Source organism: Oncorhynchus nerka, linkage group LG18 (genome assembly GCF_034236695.1).
Source record: "Oncorhynchus nerka isolate Pitt River linkage group LG18, Oner_Uvic_2.0, whole genome shotgun sequence".
NCBI lineage: Eukaryota > Metazoa > Chordata > Actinopteri > Salmoniformes > Salmonidae > Oncorhynchus > Oncorhynchus nerka.
In genome coordinates this window covers 38,435,015-38,454,462 of record NC_088413.1, presented here as the reverse complement: position 1 = coordinate 38,454,462, position 19,448 = coordinate 38,435,015, and the positions used below count along the sequence as shown (strand labels likewise).

At 40.4% G+C, this 19,448-nt stretch overlaps 2 protein-coding genes across 3 annotated transcripts in view; one reads left to right on the top strand and one right to left on the bottom strand.

The window, feature by feature from the left end:
- Nucleotides 1–13,950, top strand: part of LOC115145806 (inactive ubiquitin carboxyl-terminal hydrolase 53-like) — a 50,293-nt gene extending 36,343 nt beyond the window's left edge. Inside the window, exons 16-19 of the mRNA XM_029687350.2 lie at nt 2,310–2,388; nt 2,483–3,360; nt 3,657–3,745; nt 5,934–13,950. Of these exons, the coding sequence (XP_029543210.2) occupies nt 2,310–2,388; nt 2,483–3,360; nt 3,657–3,733 (1,034 nt within the window). The 3' untranslated portion in view covers nt 3,734–3,745; nt 5,934–13,950. The remainder of the gene's footprint in view (nt 1–2,309; nt 2,389–2,482; nt 3,361–3,656; nt 3,746–5,933) is intronic.
- LOC115145807 (fatty acid-binding protein, intestinal-like) lies at nt 6,113–15,743 on the bottom strand. Of its 2 annotated transcripts, none has more exons than XM_065004066.1 (4): nt 15,613–15,743; nt 15,042–15,214; nt 14,359–14,466; nt 6,113–8,812 (listed from the first exon to the last, which is right to left on the bottom strand). In XM_065004066.1, exons 1-4 carry the CDS (start codon nt 15,677–15,679, stop codon nt 8,804–8,806), a joined length of 357 nt encoding a protein of 118 aa, XP_064860138.1. In that variant the 5' UTR covers nt 15,680–15,743; the 3' UTR covers nt 6,113–8,803. The 2 variants fall into 2 exon arrangements, with proteins under 2 accessions (XP_064860138.1, XP_029543211.1); XM_029687351.2 differs by lacking the exon at nt 6,113–8,812 and adding an exon at nt 13,702–13,997 and having other exon boundaries at nt 15,613–15,742.
- Between the last annotated feature and the right edge of the window lie 3,705 nt (nt 15,744–19,448).

The window sequence follows — 19,448 nt, the reverse complement described above, 5'->3', positions numbered from 1 at the left end:
GAACACTTGAAAAATTGTGTTATTCTTACAAAGGTTTAGCGTTATACCTGCAAAATCATAGTAATAGTTCTAAATCAATACAGTACGTAATGTATCTTCTATCTATTGTGATGGAAATGTTATACTTAATTTCCATCACACTATCATAGTGCAACCCTTGATAAAACTGTATTATAAGACGACTTTGTATATACATCCGAGCAACGACAAAATCCTCAGTGTTTTGAAAAGAGAGATACCAGTATTATCTTGCCCTCCCCCATACCAACGTTTCAGGGAAACATAGGCTTTAAAAAAGAAGGAAAATCAGATTAAGGGACTGTTCATTTTGATCCCCTGACTTAATGGTGCTAGATTATGGCCAACTGAATATGGGGGCAATAGGCCCTAAACGCAAAGGACCTTTGTCATGATTGTCAGAGCCCTGGTGAGTCATGCAAAATCAAGCCCTTCAAATCTCTTATGTTCTAATCTGCACTAGCTATTTAAAATACATGACGATATCCGAGAAGAAAACGCTAAATAAACCTAGTGTGGAAATAGATTTTGAGCCAAGCTAACAAATGGCCTACTGTTGCTACTGTAAATAGCAGTACTGTAAGTAACACGTCAAAATCTATCAGACATGTGTAGTGTACAGTAGGATATGTGTTGTGTTGTACTGTAGGTCTCTGACTATTTTCCACACTGAGAATGAGGGTAGGCAAAATATAAAAATACAGTAACATCCTGACTTGATAATTTGTTGTTGTCATGTTGAGAGGGAGATCTTATTAAACCTTGCCTAAACTCGACCCTATTGACTTTGTTTCCTAGTGGGAGTTTGTTGCGCTCTGCCTTGATAGCTATATTCTAGATTTGTAGATTCTGTGCTCGCAACATCTTTTGACAGGATGCACAAATCCTATGTGAATTTGAGGGAAAAGATGACCTTCTATTCACATTTGATCCTATGTGTATTTGATGAAAAATATGATATTCTATGCCATTGTATCTTATGTGTATTTGAGGGGCCAGAGTATGGCATTTTTGTCAAGTGTTCAGAGGCTAAAGAGGACATTTTATCACATAAAAATAAACATTTTAAACACCGTATGAGTGAATAAATGTACACAGAATGTCAATTTGGATTGTGCGCTGGTTGACTGTTGGTCTCTAGAATGCCAAAAAGTTGATTTAACCTGTTCACCCATTAAGCCCCTCCACATTCATTAATCTGACAGTAATCCCCAAATGCTTGTTCAGATGCCGCAGCTGGACTTGACTGTTTCCACCTTAGTCATTGTTGTTAATATGTTAGCTTGTGTGTAGAGCGCTGTGTGCTCCAGTAGGATATGTTCCCCATAAAATATATAAAAGCTAAGCTATTCAAAGCTTTTATTGCAACTGAATCAAGTGCTGGCCCCTTTTTAAAATTTTCATGTGATCGAGTGTTGGCTGCAAACACTCTTTCATAGTTTTATACAAGAGCATAGAGTTGAACATGTTTTATCCCTTCACCTGAATATGTTAACTTATAGCAATGCTTCCTTCTACAGTCAACCTGTGTGAATCTAGAGCCAAACCGACTCCCACAGCTTTTATCCTTGCATGGACCTCAGTGGCAGGAAGGAAAAAAAATTACGCTTCTATTTTTAAAGTGGATGCATTTAGCATGCAATACTGCCTCCTGCTGTGCTGACCGTCTGCCGATTGGTCAATCCAGCAGCAGGGTCAATGGCGGTGGAGATCAACCCTGTGGTGCCATCGTGCGTCAGAAAAACAGAACTGCTTTTACTCCCCCAACTCACTGGCACAGTGAGACAAATAGGCTATCTCCCTGAAGATAGGCCCTTCCCTATTTCTCTTGCTCTCTTTCTCTCTCTCTCTGTCTCTGTGTCTGTGTCGACCTGCTTGTCCATCCCTCTCTCTTCTTTCTTTCTTTCTTTCTTTCTTTCTTTCTTTCCCCTTCTCTAATGTTTGTTTTTTTCTCTTCTCTGCGATTAGGTGTTATTTTCTTTGTGTCTCTAAGAAAATGGTGGTTTAAATGAAAATGTCAAATACTTATTCCTAATTTATAAATCATGAATAAATAGACCTGATTAACTGTTGATGTCATTTATTCAATGGAATCACCCCCAAGTTGTATTACTTTTCCCTTCTGGACAAAATATCAAGATTTATCGTGGGGAAAAACTATCCATACTTTATAAATAATGTAAATAAATAACTCCATAAAATGTTGGTGATTGCATCATTTTGGGGTTTCATTTTCATTTTGTCCTAAGCAGTGAGTGTGTTAATTTCAGCTTTGTCTATTTTTCTTCTAGGTAAACATCAACTGACAACTCAGGGAAAGAATTGTGACCATCAAGTTTCACATCTCCTGAAAAGTAGTCCAAGTTCAAGGTAATGTTATGTTGATATGTTTAATGTCGTTAATTGTCAATGTGTACATCCATATTTTGTGCATTTAGAAAGTATATTGTGTTCTATTCTACAGACAGAAATGTAGATACAGCCCCTGTAGTTCTAAGAAAGGAGCTGGTCTAGAGAGGGACGCTAGCTCCTCAGACAACAGGAGCAGTCACATGATGGAATCGCCAGAGATGAGTAACAACAACAGAGGTGGTCACCATGGCGATAGCCCCGCCCTGCGGCGCTTGGGTGAACCCAGCAGCTCGGAGTGGAACAGCTCCGACAACCTGACTGGGAATCTCTCAGAACCAGAGGACAGTGCCTACCGCTCCAACAACAGCAAGCCCCTTCTGTCCGAGTTGCCCTGTCCCCCCCACCACCTGGCCTTCCACCAACCCCCCCTTATCGAACTGGAAGAGCCCTCATCCCAACATCAGCCCATCACGCCACCACTGCCTCACCCCAAAGCCGCCCAGCGAGCTTCCCCTCACCAGGGGGATGTTGGCCGCCACTGCTTCCATCCCAGGCTACTCCAGGAGCCCTCCCAGACCAGCCCCCGGCCCAGCGTCCGGCCCACCTCGGCCTCACATACCCCCAGCCCCAACCGGAGGTCGGAATCCAATGGCCCTCTGCAGATGCCCTCGTCGGGTGCCAGCTCCAAGTCGGGCTCGGACCCAGAGAGGAGTAACCCGTCGTCGGGCGAAAGTGAGGAGAGGCTGCCCATCTGCAGGCCACCTGGAGCCGAGTCAGCGGCAGCCCAAGGGGTTTCCCTCACCACGTACTTCAGCGTGGACAATTGCATGACGGACACATACAGACTTAAGTACCATCACCAGCGACCCCTCCTACTCTCGGCTATCGTGCCGCGAGCACCGACGGAGCCCCGAGAACATCCCAGCCACCACCTGCACCCCGCAAACACACACTCCATGCTAGACCCACCCAAAACCCGACCTGATGCAGGTAAGCTTGTATAGTCACAGCGGCTTGTAAAAACACCTACGGACATTCATGTACAGTACACTGTTCCAAAACGACATGTTCTCCTCATACTGTACAAGTGGTCTCAACAGTAAAATTACAACTGTAATAAAGCATAAATATTAAAGCATCCAAATATTTTAAATGCTGGCATCTGCCCAAAATTTGCTTTGACGTCATCTGTAAAAAAAATAAAAAAAATAAAATAAAATGTCATGTGTGTTTTTGCATTGAGTTCATCTTCATCTATATTGTTTTATTTTTTTCCTCGAAAACAGGCCATAACAGCAATAAGCCCACTGCAAAATGGAACCCAGTGACAGCCAAAGCACTGGATGAGCGTGGCTATTTGTGATGGTATTACCTGGTAAGTGATACACAGTTCCTCTTTTCAGCACTTTTTTTAATGGCTCCGCTACCAGGTCCTTCTATGAATACAGATGCAGTTTATTTTGTACAAGCATTACTGCACGGCATGCTGCACTCGCCTGAGTCAAAATCAGTGAGAGAAGGCCAGACACCAAATCATTTAATTTCCCTGGAGATGATAATGCACGGCATTTCTTATTTTAATTTAATGCAGTAAAAATATATATATTCATCTATATACCAGGATTTAAGCTGTTCAATACCACCACTCAGGACATGCACTGACTTTGCTACTTATTGAGGAAATATTTGCTGACAGTAACCATTTTTATGCGACTAAAGTGATAGCGTATTATTTTAAAAACATGCCAGCTGTGATGGAAACCGTTTCAATACAATTTTATAAATGCCGATAGATCATTTGTTTGTGTAACGGTTTTCTTGTGTCGAAGGAGAGGCGGACCAAAATGCAGCGTGGTTTCTATTCATGGTTCTTTAATAAAGACTCTACACATGAACAAACTAACAAAACAAGAACTGTGAAAACCCAAAACAGCCCTATCTGGTGCAAACACAGAGACAGGAACAATCACCCACCAAAACCCAACACCAAACAGGCTACCTAAATATGGTTCCCAATCAGAGACCATGACTAACACCTGCCTCTGATTGAGAACCATATCAGGCCAAACATAGAAATAGACAAACTAGACATGTAACATAGAATGCCCACTCAGATCACACCCTGACCAAACAAAACATAGAAACATACAAAGCAAACTATGGTCAGGGTGTGACAGTTTGTTCGACCTGGGCATTTTTTTGTCTGTAAAATGTATCATGCGAGAAATGGTGGTGGAAACGCCTTTATAGACATGTATTGATATAATAGCCATCATATGGAAGTAAACTTGGAGTCACGCGATGATATGGTGTGTGGTCCTCCCACTATGGCTTGGAAAACCATGAAGTTCATTAGGCTACAGGTGATAAGTGATGATGAACTTCACATGGTGGTGAAAGTACACATTGATCTTGATGCTCCTTTCCGATATATATCGAAGGTCTTATGCTGGTGACATGATGATCGATGTTTGACTGCCATTTGACAAATACAAATATTCTCGCTCTTATATATAATAATCTCATCATGTAGACTAGCCTACCCGCACAGACTACCCGCACTGTATCTGATAGTTGCTGGTTGAAAATACAATCTACACATTACCGTATTATCAGCAGGTTTGCATGGGCGGGAGTTTCGGCTTTCCATGGTGACATCACCATGCGGTAAATTGATTAATTGACAAATAACAAAGAAAGTCCCAAACCTCTGTGCCAGTGACAGCCAGTTTTCAGTTTCCCCCTCCCCACTCAGACCACTCCCAGACCGAGCAGATTTTTAGTTTCAGAAGTTTTTTTTTATACTAAAAAGCAATTGTTTCCCATCTTAATGGAAATCTATTACAGTAAGGTACTTAATTGTTACCCAGAAACGATTTGATATTGATAAATTAACAGCTGCATTGGGCCTTTAAGAAATGCACTAACTAAGCTGCTCTGGATAAAGGTGGCTGCTAAATGACTAAAATGTCAACTTAAACAAGCAAAAACAAGAGCTGAAAAATGCACAACCAATAAACCAGACTTGGGTCAAATACATAGGTTGAATACTTTAAAATATATTTTAATCAGAAATATTTAGTTTGCGTGGTGCACTTCTTTTACTGTTGTGTTGGTTTCATTGTACTCAACCAAATGAAATGAAACTCCCATGTATTTGAAAATATTTTACATTATAAATTTTACCCAGGTCTGCAGTACAAGAAGTGTATAAGGACAAGAAATGTTTTTAGTAACAAGCTCTATAGCACATTGGTAATGTGGGCCTCTGTAGCTTAGCTGGTAGAGCATTGTGCTTTGAACACAGGACAGTGGGCCTAGTGGTTAGAGCGTTGGGCCAGTAACGAATGGTTGCTGGACAAATCCCCGAGCTGCCAAGCTAAAAATCTGTCGTTCTACTCCTGAGCAAGGCAAATAACCCATAAACAATTTATGTATGCTTTGGATAAAAGTGTCTGCTAAATGGCATTTCTTTCTTGGAAATGTACTCATGGCGTATTCATGGCGTACACATACAGTATGATCTATATCATAGTAATCTACTATCCTCTTCTTACTCATAGGTCTGATGTCCATGGAAAATAATCTATTGAACTGGATGCCAAAGAGTCTGCTGACTGGAAAGGTGTTGCTCCTAGAACTTCAATTGAAATCAGTGTCAAATGCCAAATCACTGATGCACTGTGGGTTACAGAAGTACTTATATGTATTTTGAAGTAAGATACAGTTTGATAGTCCACTGTCAGAGAGAAAAATGTTTATGTATGTTGATAGATGAGTTGGAAGTTGGAAAGGGCAGTCCAAGGCATATTACAGTCAAATATAATGATAACCTGTTGAATATACACTTGCTACAGTGTGACATTGACCTCTGGGATCAAGAGGTGTATCTTTTGGTTTAAGGTAATGTGCATCCCTGATTGTGTGGCCAACACAAATTTTATTTCCGAATATGAGCACCAAATTCAGCAATCTCAGAATACAAACACTAACATTGTGTTTGCATACTTGTTATCCTGCTGAATAGACAACTGTTACAATGTTAGCCAACCTGCATGAGGACTTATAAAGAGGTAACAATAGTGATGTGTACAGTATGAGCATGCGCATGGCATACTTTACATTTGTATCCAACCGACATCCAAATTCCAATTGGTTTATGTTATTGGGTCTACTTCAATTATATCTTCAATTTTTTGGGGACCTGCCTCAATTTTTCCACGTACAGTACCATGCATGTACTTTATAGGCCATGAGAGACATAAAAAGTATATGCATGGAGAGACATTTATTTCAACCACTGCTAACTTGACCAACTTTAGCCACTGCCAACCAAAAAGTAAAAGGAATGATAGGGGAAAGCTCACTATGTTCAGAATCTGTGGCAAAATCACCTCTAAGTAATCAATCAATCAATTATCCACTGCTCTAAAAAATTAAGGGAACACTTAAACAACACAATGTAACTCCAAGTCAATCAAACTTCTGTGAAATCAAACTGTCCACTTAGGAAGCAACACTGATTGACAATAAATTTCACATGCTGTTGTGCAAATGGAATAGACAACAGGTGTGAATTATAGGCAATTAGCAAGACACCCCCAATAAAGGAGTGGTTCTGCAGGTGGTGACCACAGACCACTTCTCAGTTCCTATGCTTCCTGGCTGATGTTTTGGTCACTTTTGAATGGTGGCGGTGCTTTCACTCTAGTGGTAGCATGAGACGGAGTCTACAACCCACACAAGTGGCTCAGGTAGTGCAGCTCATCCAGGATGGCAATGCGAGCTGTGGCAAGAAGGTTTGCTGGGTCTGTCAGCGTAGTGTCCAGAGCATGGAGGCACTACCAGGGGACAAGCCAGTACATCAGGAGACATGGAGGAGGCCGTAGGAGGGCAACAACCCAGCAGCAGGACCGCTACCTCCGCCTTTGTGCAAGGAGGAGCAGGAGGAGCACTGCCAGAGCCCTGCAAAATGACCTCCAGCAGGCCACAAATGTGCATGTGTCTGCTCATATGATCAGAAACAGACTCCATGAGGGTGGTATGAGGGCCCAACGTCCACAGGTGGCGGGTTGTGCTTACAGCCCAACACCGTGCAGGACGTTTGGCATTTGCCAGAGAACACCAAGATTGGCAAATTCGCCACTAGCGCCCTGTGCTCTTCACAGATGAAAGCAGGTTCACACTGAGCACATGTGACAGAGTCTGGAGACGCCGTGGAGAACGTTTTGCTGCCTGCAACATCCTCCAGCATGACTGGTTTGGTGGTGGGTCAGTCATGGTGTGGGGTGGCATTTCATTGGGGGGCCGCACAGCCCTCCATGTGCTCGCCAGAGGTAGCCTGACTGCCATTAGGTACCGAGATGAGATCCCTTGTGAGACCATATGCTGGTGCGGTTGGCCCTGGGTTCCTCCTAATGCAAGACAATGCTAGACCTCATGTGGCTGGAGTGTGTCAGCAGTTCCTGCAAGAGGAAGGCATTGATGCTATGGACTGGCCCGCCCGTTCCCCAGACCTGAATCCAATTGAGCACATCTGGGACATCATGTCTCGCTCCATCCAACAACGCCACATTGCACCACAGACTGTCCAGGAGTTGGCGGATGCTTTAGTCCAGGTCTGGGAGGAGATCCCTCAGGAGACCATCCGCCACCTCATCAGGAGCATGCCCAGGCGTTGTAGGGAGGTCATACAGGCACGTGGAGGCCACACACACTACTGAGCCTCATTTTGACTTGTTTTAAGGACATTACATCAAAGTTGGATCAGCCTGTAGTGTGGTTCTCCACTTTAATCATTTTTGTTTGATTTTGTTGTCAGCACATTCAACTATGTAAAGAAAAAAAGTATTTAATAAGAATATTTCATTCATTCAGATCTAGGATGTGTTATTTTAGTGTTCCCTTTATTTTTTTGAGCAGTGTATTTATAAAGCCCTTTTTACATCAGCAGATGTCACAAAGTGTGTATACAGAACCCCAGCCTAAAACCCCAAAAGCAAGCAATGCTGATGTAAAAGCATGAACCTAGGAAGAAACATAGAGAGGAACCAGGCTTTGAGGGGTGGCCAGTGCTCTTCTGAATGTGCCGGGTGGAGATTATAAGAATACATGGCCGTTAAGGCCAGATTGTTCTTCAAGATGTTAAAAAGTTCATAGATAACCAGCAGGGTCAAAAATTAATCACAGTGATTATAGAGGATGCAACAGGTCAGCACCTCAGGAGTAAATGTCAGTTGGCTTTTCATGCCCGAGCATTCACAGGTCGAGATTGTTGAAAGAGTAGATCCGGCATAAGGTAACCGGTTCGGTAAACAGGTCAGGGTTCCAGGCAGAACAGCAGAAACTTGATCAGCAGCACAACCAGGTGGACTGGGGATGGGGACAGCCAGGAGTCGCCAGGTCAGTTAGTTCTGAGGCATGGTCCTAGGGCTCAGGTTCTCTGGGAGGGGAGAAAGCGAGAGAGAGATTGGAGAATTAGAGGGAGCATACTTAAAATCACACAGGACACCTGATAAGACAGGAGAATTACACCAGATAGGACAGACTGACCCTAGCCCCCGGCACATAGACTATTGCAGCATAGATACTGGAGACTGAGACGGGGGGGTCGGGGGACACTGTGGCCCTATCCGACGATACCCCCGGACAGGGCCAACGAGGCAGGATATAACCCCACCCACTTTACCAAAGCCCCCACACCACCAGAGGGATATAAACAAACCACTGACTTTCTACCCTGAGACAAGGCGGAGTATAGCCCAAAAATATCCCCCCCCCCCCCCCCCCCCCGCACGAGCCCAAGGGGTGCAAAAACGGACACAAAGATGACGTCGAGTATAGTGAAAAAAGCTAGACCCCTCCTAGGGACGGCATGGGAAGTCAGTGACTTAGCCCCAGTAATTGGGTCAAAGAGAATACCAGTGGAGAGAGGGAACCAGCCAGGCAAAGACAACAAAGGTGGTTTGTCACTCCAGTGCCTTGCCATTCACCTTCACACCACTGATTTGAAGGTATTTGAGTTGATTTTGTCGTGCAATGTTGAACATGGTGAGCTTGCCCCTATCACTTCCATTGTTAGTAGTGGCTATTTAAACAAATCAAAGCTGTGGGTGACAGTTTATCTGGCTCTGTAGACTACTTTCAGAGTAAGTGGAATAAATAGAGTCTGAAAACAGTGAAAATAACCTTTAAGTTGTCATTATTATTATTTTTTTATTCAGTGAAGATAACGGTAGGGATTCAATATGATCACGGGTTATAGATATTGTAGCTTTTAAAGGCAATGTTCCCCACATTCACGGAGATCCTATTCACGGTAAGTGCTGATAATGTTGTCTCAATCTGAAAATTATCAGTGTCCCAAGGTGTGGAATACTAATGTATGCAAGCATGATGGTGTCAATATGTTTTTGTCAATGCCTATAACCTGCGATCAGATTCATTCCGGGCCAAGGTGTGGGACACTATGCGAGCATGATTGTGTCAATATGTTTTTGTCAATGACACCCATAGTGTTGCAATTTAAGGTGCAATTTATTACAATTTTGATAAAGATGATAGCAAGTTGTCCTCTAGATGTTTTTGAATGAAGCCAAACAAATATCATTCACATTAGAATTCATTTTATACCGTTTTCATTGTATAAGTCGGGTCATTTCCTGTCAAAAACTAGGAACCATAACTTCTACTTATTTTCATGTTTTTATTTATTTACATACATCATTTTGATATTTCACATTGTGATTGGAAAATAGGAACATTTTTTAAAAAGTCAGTTAAGAACAAATTCAGCCTACTGGAGAACAGTGGGTTAACTGCCTTGTACAGGGGCAGAATGACAGATTTGTACCTTGTCAGCTCGGGGACTCGATCCAGCAACCTTTTGGTTACTGGACCAATGCTCTAACCACTAGGCTACCCGCCTACGTATTAGGTAAATGGCTTCAGTTTTGGTGATAAAAGGCCCAGTGTAGTCTAGATTTTTCCTGTGTTCTATATATATTTCCAAACTATGAGGTTGGAATAATACTGTAAAATTGTGATAATTGTAGTGTAAGAGCTGTTTTGAGCTGTTTGAAATTTCTCAAAGTTTTGGTGAGAGGGAGTTTTGGCCTTCCATGGTGACGTCCCCATGCGGTAAATTAGTTTTTAGACCAATAAGAAAGAGAGTTCCAAATCTCTATGCCATTAACAGCAGAAACATCATTTTGTAGTTTTCCCCTCCCCAGTCAAACACTTCCAGACAGTCCTAGGAAATTTCTTGCTTGAGAAATTACTATATCCTAACAAGCTATTTTTGTTTCTTTTTGACCATTTTAATTGAGAACAATCACAGAAACTAGTTGATATTGAGTGGCTGCATTGAACCTTTAACACTTCATAGTTTAACACTTTATGGGTGACATTGTCTTCTCACAGAGTGACACTTTTGCTTATTTTATATAGGTGGGATGGTACTTTATCCATGGGGATTTCTGAACACTGCAGCTCATGATTTATGTTGCAATTTTGCAGCATTTGGACATTGCCTTGGATCACTTGCCATTACATATTGAAAATGTTATAGGTCGTTTGCTCAAGCAGGCTTCTTTGTGAGAGGAAAATGGCACATTCCAGATATCTCAACTCCATTGCCTGTTATAAAAAAAAATTGCAACAGAGCTACATCGTGGTTTTATGGTATTTAAGTCATCAATGGACAAAACCACTTGCGGTTAACTGGGGATACGTACAGTGCCTTGCAAAAGCATTCATCCCCTTGGCGTTTTTCCTATTTTGTTGCATAACAAACTATAATTTAAATATATTTTTATTTGTATTTCATGTAATGGACATACACAAAATAGTTCAAATTGGTGAAGTGAAATGAAAATAATTACTTGTTTCAAAAAATAAAAAAACGGAAAAGTGGTGCGTGCGTATGTATTCACCCCCTTTGCTATGAAGCTCCTAAATAAGATCTGGTGCAACCAATTACCTTCAGAAGTCACATAATTAGTTAAACTGTCTACAGGTGAACTTTATTTAAGTGCCACATGATCTGTCGCATGATCTCAGTGTGTATATATATATATATATTTCTACGCCTGTTCTGAAAGGCCCCAGAGTTCGCAACACCACTAAGCAAGGGGCACCACCAAGCAAGCAGCACCATAAAGACCAAGGAGCTCTCCAAACAGGTTAGGGACAACATTGTGGAGAAGTGCAGATCAGGGTTGGGTTATAAAAAAATATACGAAACATTGAACATCCCACGGAGCACCATTAAATTCATTATTAAAAATTGGAAAGATTATGGCACCACAACAAACCTGCCAAGAGGACCGCCCACAAAAATCATGGGCCAGGCAAGGAGAGCATTTGTCAGAGAGGCAACAAAGAGACCAAAGATAACCCAGAAGGAACTGCAAAGCTCCACAGGGGAGATTGGAGTATCTGTCCATAGGACCACTTTAAGCCGTACACTCCACAGGGCTGGGCTTTACGAAAGAGTGGCCAGAAGAAGAAAAAGCCATTAAAGAAAAAAATAAGCAAACACATTTGGTGTTCGCCAAAAGGCATGTGGGAGACTCCCCGAACACATGGAAGAAGGTACGCTGGTCAGATGAGACTAAAACTAAGCTTTTTGGCCATCAAGGAAAACGCTATGTCTGGCACAAACCCAACACCTCTCATCACCCCGAGAATCCTATCCCCACAGTGAAGCATGGTGGTGGCAGCATCATGCTGTGGGGATGTTTTTCATCGGCAGGAACTGGGAAACTGGTCAGAATTGAAGGAATGATGGATGGCGCTAAATACAGGGAAATTCTTGAGAGAAACCTGTCTCAGTCCTCCAGAGATTTGAGACAGGGACGGAGGTTCAACTTTTTTTTTCACCCCCCCAAAGAATTGACTTTGGGGAGGTGAATAGTTATGCTCACTCAAGTTTTCAATTTTTCTGTCTCATTTCGTGTTTGTTTCACAATAACAAATATGTTGTATTTTCAAAGTGGTAGGCATGTTGTGTAAATTAAATGATAACCCCCCCCCCAAAAAAAAATATTAACATAATGATTTATTTTAATTGCAATGTTCCTCTATCCATTTGCAATATGTGCAAAGAACATATACAGCAATTGCATGGTTGGGCAGAAGCATTAACAAAACTTGAGTCTGAATCTTGCCCCATGTCCCAGAGTACCCTGGTACTTTCAGAAAAATAATTTACAGGGATAGTAATTACAAAATTACATGTTGGTCTATGCAGTCTATGGACAAGGTAAGACAGCAATCCATGCTTTGGTTTTGTTTAACTGGCCACTGTCTCCAAACTTTTTAGCATGTATGGCACAAATTCAATGCAAGTCAATATTCTTGATATTAGAATTGTTCACGTTTCAGGTCCTACATGTTGACTCATCGGCATAAAATGTAGTGCAGCGTCTATGGGCAAAAATCTTAACGAGAAAAAAGCTATTGAATACTTAGCATCTTGGCTGTCATTTTTCAGTTAGCAAAACAACATTTATTTTTCTTTCTGGATTATGCTATTTATTTGACTCATAATCCAATTGTGTACTGTCATTTAAATGCATGCTGCTTTGAAATTCACGGTTTTGCCATTACTTCTAGTAAAATAAACATTTTGTAATGGTAAAATGATTATTGACATTTTTGCTTTCAAATAATTTGGGGTAAGACTCAACAAACTGGGACCTTCCAATAAAACGTCATAGTATTTGTTCACTAATGTTCCTGGGCTGTTGAAATACTGTATGAATCCCCATTTATATTTTTGAATGTAGCTCAACATGAAAATGTGTCCCCAGTTCTCACTGGTAGTGTTTTTATTTGCTTGTTGTAAAGTTGGTTATTTCAATGCTTTACATTAAATGATTCATGTATTATACAGTTTATTATTCATTTACGTAAGTCTTGCTTCTCACGGGCTATTTTTGGGAGTATGGACTTCGTATATATTGCTCTGCTGTTGTATCTGGAGTGCCTTTGCATTTTTTTTTTTTCATGAGAAAGTTGAACAGGTTCCATTTAAAAAGAAACATGTACAGTAGAGCTGACTGTGCACACTTTATATTTTTGGAGATGCCTATGCATTTATACTTATTCATTGTTTAATAAACTTAAAATTATGCAATCACTAAACGTGTTTTGTATGCATCTGGTTTATGAAGTCACTTGATTTCCATTGATGATTGCCAACAGTGAGTCAGTCATTGGCAATAACGTATTGCAGTACTGTGCTTGTACTCATCTAAATCGTGAATATTCATAAATATCTGTATACATTATGTGCACATTGAGAAATTCAGAAAATGACTCCATAAATAATTTTAAAACGTGTTTACTTCTTAAAATATCAAAATTTGAAGTGCAAATCAAACATGCTTTATACATTTCTATTACAAATAGTTACTTTTGTACAGCTAATAATTATGTTGGTGTTACAAAGACCTGAAGTGGTCCAATGGCTTAGGAAAGGTTGTAAAATGTTCAGTGTCACAATGGTATCATTCTGGATTTGAAGGTAACGCTTCTTGTTCTTAGCGGTTGGATTGGTTGATCGGTTTCCTCTAACCCCTCTTGAAAAATCTCTGGGCTTCGACTCCATCGTAGCTGTAACTCTGTTGGAGGAAGAGTATATATATATATATATATATATATATATATATATATATATATATATATATATATATATATTTTATGACAACAAAAATATCTTACAACCAGACCTGGTTCAAATTCATATCCATGACAAACACTTCTGTCAAATGCTGCACTTGATTTGGTTTCCATGTACAATTGAACCAATAGAATAGTCCCAACACTGCAAACTCAAAGGTAAATCAAGATGGGTAATTTCAAGCATTTGATTTGTACTTTGGCCAAGGTCCGCTGCTTGTTTTCTTCTTCAAAAGTGTAAATAAGTTTTATGGAGGTTTTCATTAAGGGTGTGTAAAACATTTTCCAGAGAGAGTAACTAACCTGTACAAGTTCCTCTCCAACAATGGCTCTAGTAGTTGTCAGCACCTTTCCATTGTCCTTTCTGGTGAATGTACCTTTCATCATGTCTCCTTCCATGCCCCATGAACCCTGAGGGGTGAAAGGTCAAATAATTCATCATGATAATGGTCCAAGAATCAAGTGGCAACATTCCAGGTAATTGTTGTTGCAGTCATGTTGCACATCTCAAAAGATTATATCATATTCATCTAGTTGCTGAAAGGTTTTATACTTCATCAGGTCTGTGGTTATACTTTATATGCACAGTAGTATACTGTACACAATAAATAAATGGATTGTGAATGTGTTCTAACCGGTATCCTAGTGTGGACACATTGGAACATAGCCAATGGTACTGTACTGTTTCATTGAGTAAGAATAATTGCCTTGTACTTTGCAATTCATTATCAAGTACTGAATAGCTTCTCAATAGCTTTTGAGCACAGAAAAATAATGCAATAAACGTTTGTTATTGGAAATAACAGATAGGAATAAAATATGTGGAATTGTGGTATGCACCCATTCAATTATATTGTTACTAATTTATTATCCTGGGAATACACTATGCATCAACATAACAACTATGCCTAGGCTCTTCCACAGCTATTGTCTGTATGGCAGCAATAATATAATACTATATAATACTGTATAAATGCATTGCTTACTGATATCATTGTCCCATCTGCAAGGGCATACTCAAAGGTGACTCCCAGGGTAAATTCCAAATCCAGCGTGCGGAAAGTACTGGACTCCTTCACGACAAACTTGTCTCCAGTTTGTTCAAGGATGATCTTGAGGTTATCGTGAGCGGCCAGCTTCCTCTTGACCATGTTGACTTCTGTGAACAGACACACAATCCATGTGTCCAACACCAAATCTCATTGAACCATGCGCAAACAACTATACAAGATATTTCATCTGCATGTACTACAGTGCAGCGCCTGGCTAGAGATGATGCATTCATTTGACAGTGCCTTAGGTGCAAGGTGCACACACAGTCCTCTAATCTAAAGGCATTTAATGCATTAAAAATAGCTTTTATACAAACACTGAATTTGCCTGTGGTACAAAACGTGAATTGACATTATTTGCATTATTTCTTAAATGCACTTTGTATGCCTGTTTATGTATACATTTTGTAGGCCTACTTGTCTTTGCTTTCAAATGCATTTGTGCCATTTGTGCCCAAAAGTCTTTCCCCCAAAACAAATTTTCAAAAAACGATCAATCTCTTACCCATCTGCTCCATGAATTTCTCATAGTTCTCGCTGCGGTCTACTTTCCAAGTGCCGTTGTAGGTCATGGTTGCTGGAAGGGTTGGACTGGCTCTACTCTAAGGAGTGACCTGCCTTAGCCTACCACCTGGCCTTTTAAACCATGTCCCGTGTTAGCTCACTCTCTTATCGCTCTTATCTCATATGCTGATGTGGCTGTGTAAAGCTCATATTTCCTCAAGGCTACACAAGTCATGATCTCCCACTGTGTAGTTCCAAAAGCTGTGACTGGGTATAATGGGAGTTCCGTTAATGATCATACAATATGCAAGGGCATTGTTCTGACATTCTTTGCCCTTTACTATCACATAGTTATTTGTGGTCGCAGATAATCTGTTTACAAGTACTGTGCTTTGGATGTACAGGATAGTTCCTTTGTTATAAACAATGGGTCACTGTTTTCCATCTATTTAGTAGAGCAGTACTGCTGTTGCTCCTACTCCTACTACAAGTAGTAGTAGACAAGTAGTAATAGTAGTAGTGGTAGTAGTAGACAAGTAGTAGTAGTAGACACGTAGTAGTAGTAGTAGACACGTAGTAGTAGACAAGTAGTAATAGTAGACACATAGTAGTGGTAGTAGACAAGTAGTAGTAGTAGTAGACAAGTAGTAGTAGTAGACAAGTAGTAGTAGTAGTGTAGTGTAGTAGTGGTAGTAGCGGAGCTCAGCAATTTAACAATGTATTACGGTCCCAAGCTGCCCCTTGGTGGTACCTTGGAATCGTCTGATCACAGCCTCTGAAAAACAAACATCAAATATTAGTTAAAATGATGTGTCTCCTAACCCCATTTTTTCTCGCTCTCTTTAGGAGATATTGCCCCTCCCCTGCCCCGTTCTCTCTCTCTCTGTAAGGGTTTTCCTCCTCTTCGTCTGAAGAGGAGGTGTAGCAAGGATCGGACCAAGATGCGGCGTGGTAAGTGTCCATGGTTGTTTATTTAAAAACATGAACTGAACACTCAATGAATACAAAACAATAAACGTGAACAAAACCGAAACAGTACCTTGTGGCGAACAAACACAGACACGGAAACAATCACCCACAAACACACAGTGAAAACCCAGGCTACCTAAGTATGATTCTCAATCAGAGACAACTAATGACACCTGCCTCTGATTGAGAACCATATTAGGCCGAAACATAGAAATTCCCAAAACCTAGAAAAACAAACATAGACAACCCACCCAACTCACGCCCTGACCATACTAAATAAATACAAAACAAAGGAAATTAAGGTCAGAACGTGACACTCTCTCTCTCTCTCTCTCTCTCTCTCTGTCTCTCTCTCTCTCTCTCTGTCTCTCTCTCTCTCTCTCTCCTACTCTCTCTCACACACCTTTAGGGTCTGTTGGTTATTTGTGCTGAAAGGGGTCTAAAGTGAGAAGTGAGCAATTGAAAATTGAAAATGTGTGGGACTAACTTTCAGAAACTAGTCATATCATTTTTTCTTTGGTTATATGTTTGTCATTATATACTGATGTCACTATGTTTCTCTATTTGGTTAGGTCAGGGTGTGATGTGGGGTGGGCATTCTATGTTTTGTTTTCTATGTTTCTTTATTTCTATGTTTTGGCCGGGTATGGTTCTCAATCAGGGACAGCTGTCTATCTTTGTCTCTGATTGGGAATCATACTTAGGTAGCCCTTTTTTCCCTCCTCCTTTCAGTGTTGGTAGTTGACTTTTGTTAGTGGCACTATAGCCCTGTAAGCTTCACGGTTGTTTCTATGTTTGTTGGCAACATTTTAAATAAAAGGAAAATGTACGCTCACAACGCTGCACTTTGGTCTACTTCTTTCGACGGCTGTGACAACTGAACAGAAATATAAACGCAACTTTAAACAATTTCAAAGATTTTACTGAATGACCGTTCATATGAAGGAATCAGTTAAATAAACTCATTAGACCCTAATCTATGGATTTCACATGGCTGGGAATACAGATATGCATCTGTTGGTCACAGATACCTTAAAAAAAAGGGGCCTCACAATGGGCCTCTGGATCTTATCACAGTATCCCCCCCCACCTTGCTCCCTGCTGCAGCCACTTTCACATTACTCTCTTTCAAATCTCATCTGGTGGGTGATGCCACTGCAGTCATTTTTGCACCAGAAAGTTCACCACTCATCTAACAATCACACAAATTGAATACTAAAGCAGTTCTTATTTTGGGAGTGGTAATAAACATGTGTATTGCATTTTTGTGTTTGTTAGCTGTTGTGTGGTGAACTTCCTGGTGCAAAAATGGCCACTGTGTCATCACCCACCAGATGATATTTGAAAGACAGACATTTTAAAGAGAGACTAATTCACTCAGCTGGCGTCTGTTGTTTATTTGTAAGAAAACCTTGTATCTCCACAATGGAAACTTTTCAGGAAATGGACAGCACAAGAATGTAGGTGAAAGATTGATGAGTTCATTCCTTCCCACTACTCACATCAACTCTATCTGGAGTTGGATGAGATTCATGGCCACGTACAAACTAAAGCCCTGTTTGCACCTGGTGCTCACGTGTGTGGTTGTCGTCATCCAATCAAGATGATCCAATCACCATAATCTGATCAAAATTTGCCATACCTACACTTGGCATTAAAATGTGTCTTTTATCAGTCCACTGTGACCACATTGTGACCAGATATTTTGGTTACACTTAAAACATGAATGTATAAGTATTTCATCCATAAACTAATAAATAACAGTTCATAAACTACATTTAAACACCTTTATAAATGTGTTTTTTCAATCAAGTAAACCTTAAACCAATCACCTCAAATTATTTAATTTGATATTTTTACTATTTCTTCCTAATCATGTATATTTATTCAATAGCAATGTGCTGTATATATATATTGTTTATTTATTTTACATGATGTATAGTTTATATTGTCTCTTTGGTTTGGATTGTATGTAGTTTGCTGTGTCATCCTGCCTGCAGATCAAATGTCCCTATTAGTCCATGGACTAAATATATGATGACTCTATATAACTAAAATGCTTTCTCAATGGATCTTGTTGTATGTGAAAGGGGTCATAACATTAATGTACAGATAACCACAATTTAGCTACCTCCGCTAAGTGGTTATCATACTGAAATATAACCCATAGACATTGACCTCAGTGAAAATCTTTTTTTAATCATCTGCATCTCTGATAAAGTTTGGTTCTATTAAGACTTTAACCTTAATAATCTTCCCACTACTTCACCTAGAAATGATGACCTTTGTAGCTGTCAGTTAATATTGCACAGGGATAGTGTAGACCCTAACAGATTACCTCTTGTGGCGTCTGTACTGTCCTATAGGAGAATAGCAGATGATCTTTCCTGTTAAGATGCCCTCAGTTTAGGTGGTCTGCCACAATAAGAGCCAATGGGGAAATAATCTGACGTGTAGGAGAACATTGGCTGTAATGAATAGATTGATGTTTGTGTGGCACTGGGTTGCTGTGTTTCTACTGTCCATTTCTACAAATTTGTGTAGCTTTCTTTAAAATGAAAATATAGGTTAATAGATAGAAAAATGATTCCCTGTCTCTCACCATTTCAAACTTGTATGCTACCTACAGTATGTCAGGTTCTTTCCAATACAGAATTGTACCATATTCACCATGGTACACACTGATTTAGTCCAGAAGTCTCGAAATGAATGAATTAACGAGTACTGTACAATATGCAGACATGGACACCGTTTGAAATGAGCAAACTTCACATGACCTTTACATACACCTCAAAGAAGCTGTTTTTGGAAGATACCTTTCTATTTTAGCTGTGGTGATGCAATCAATCAACGGAACATTACTCAACA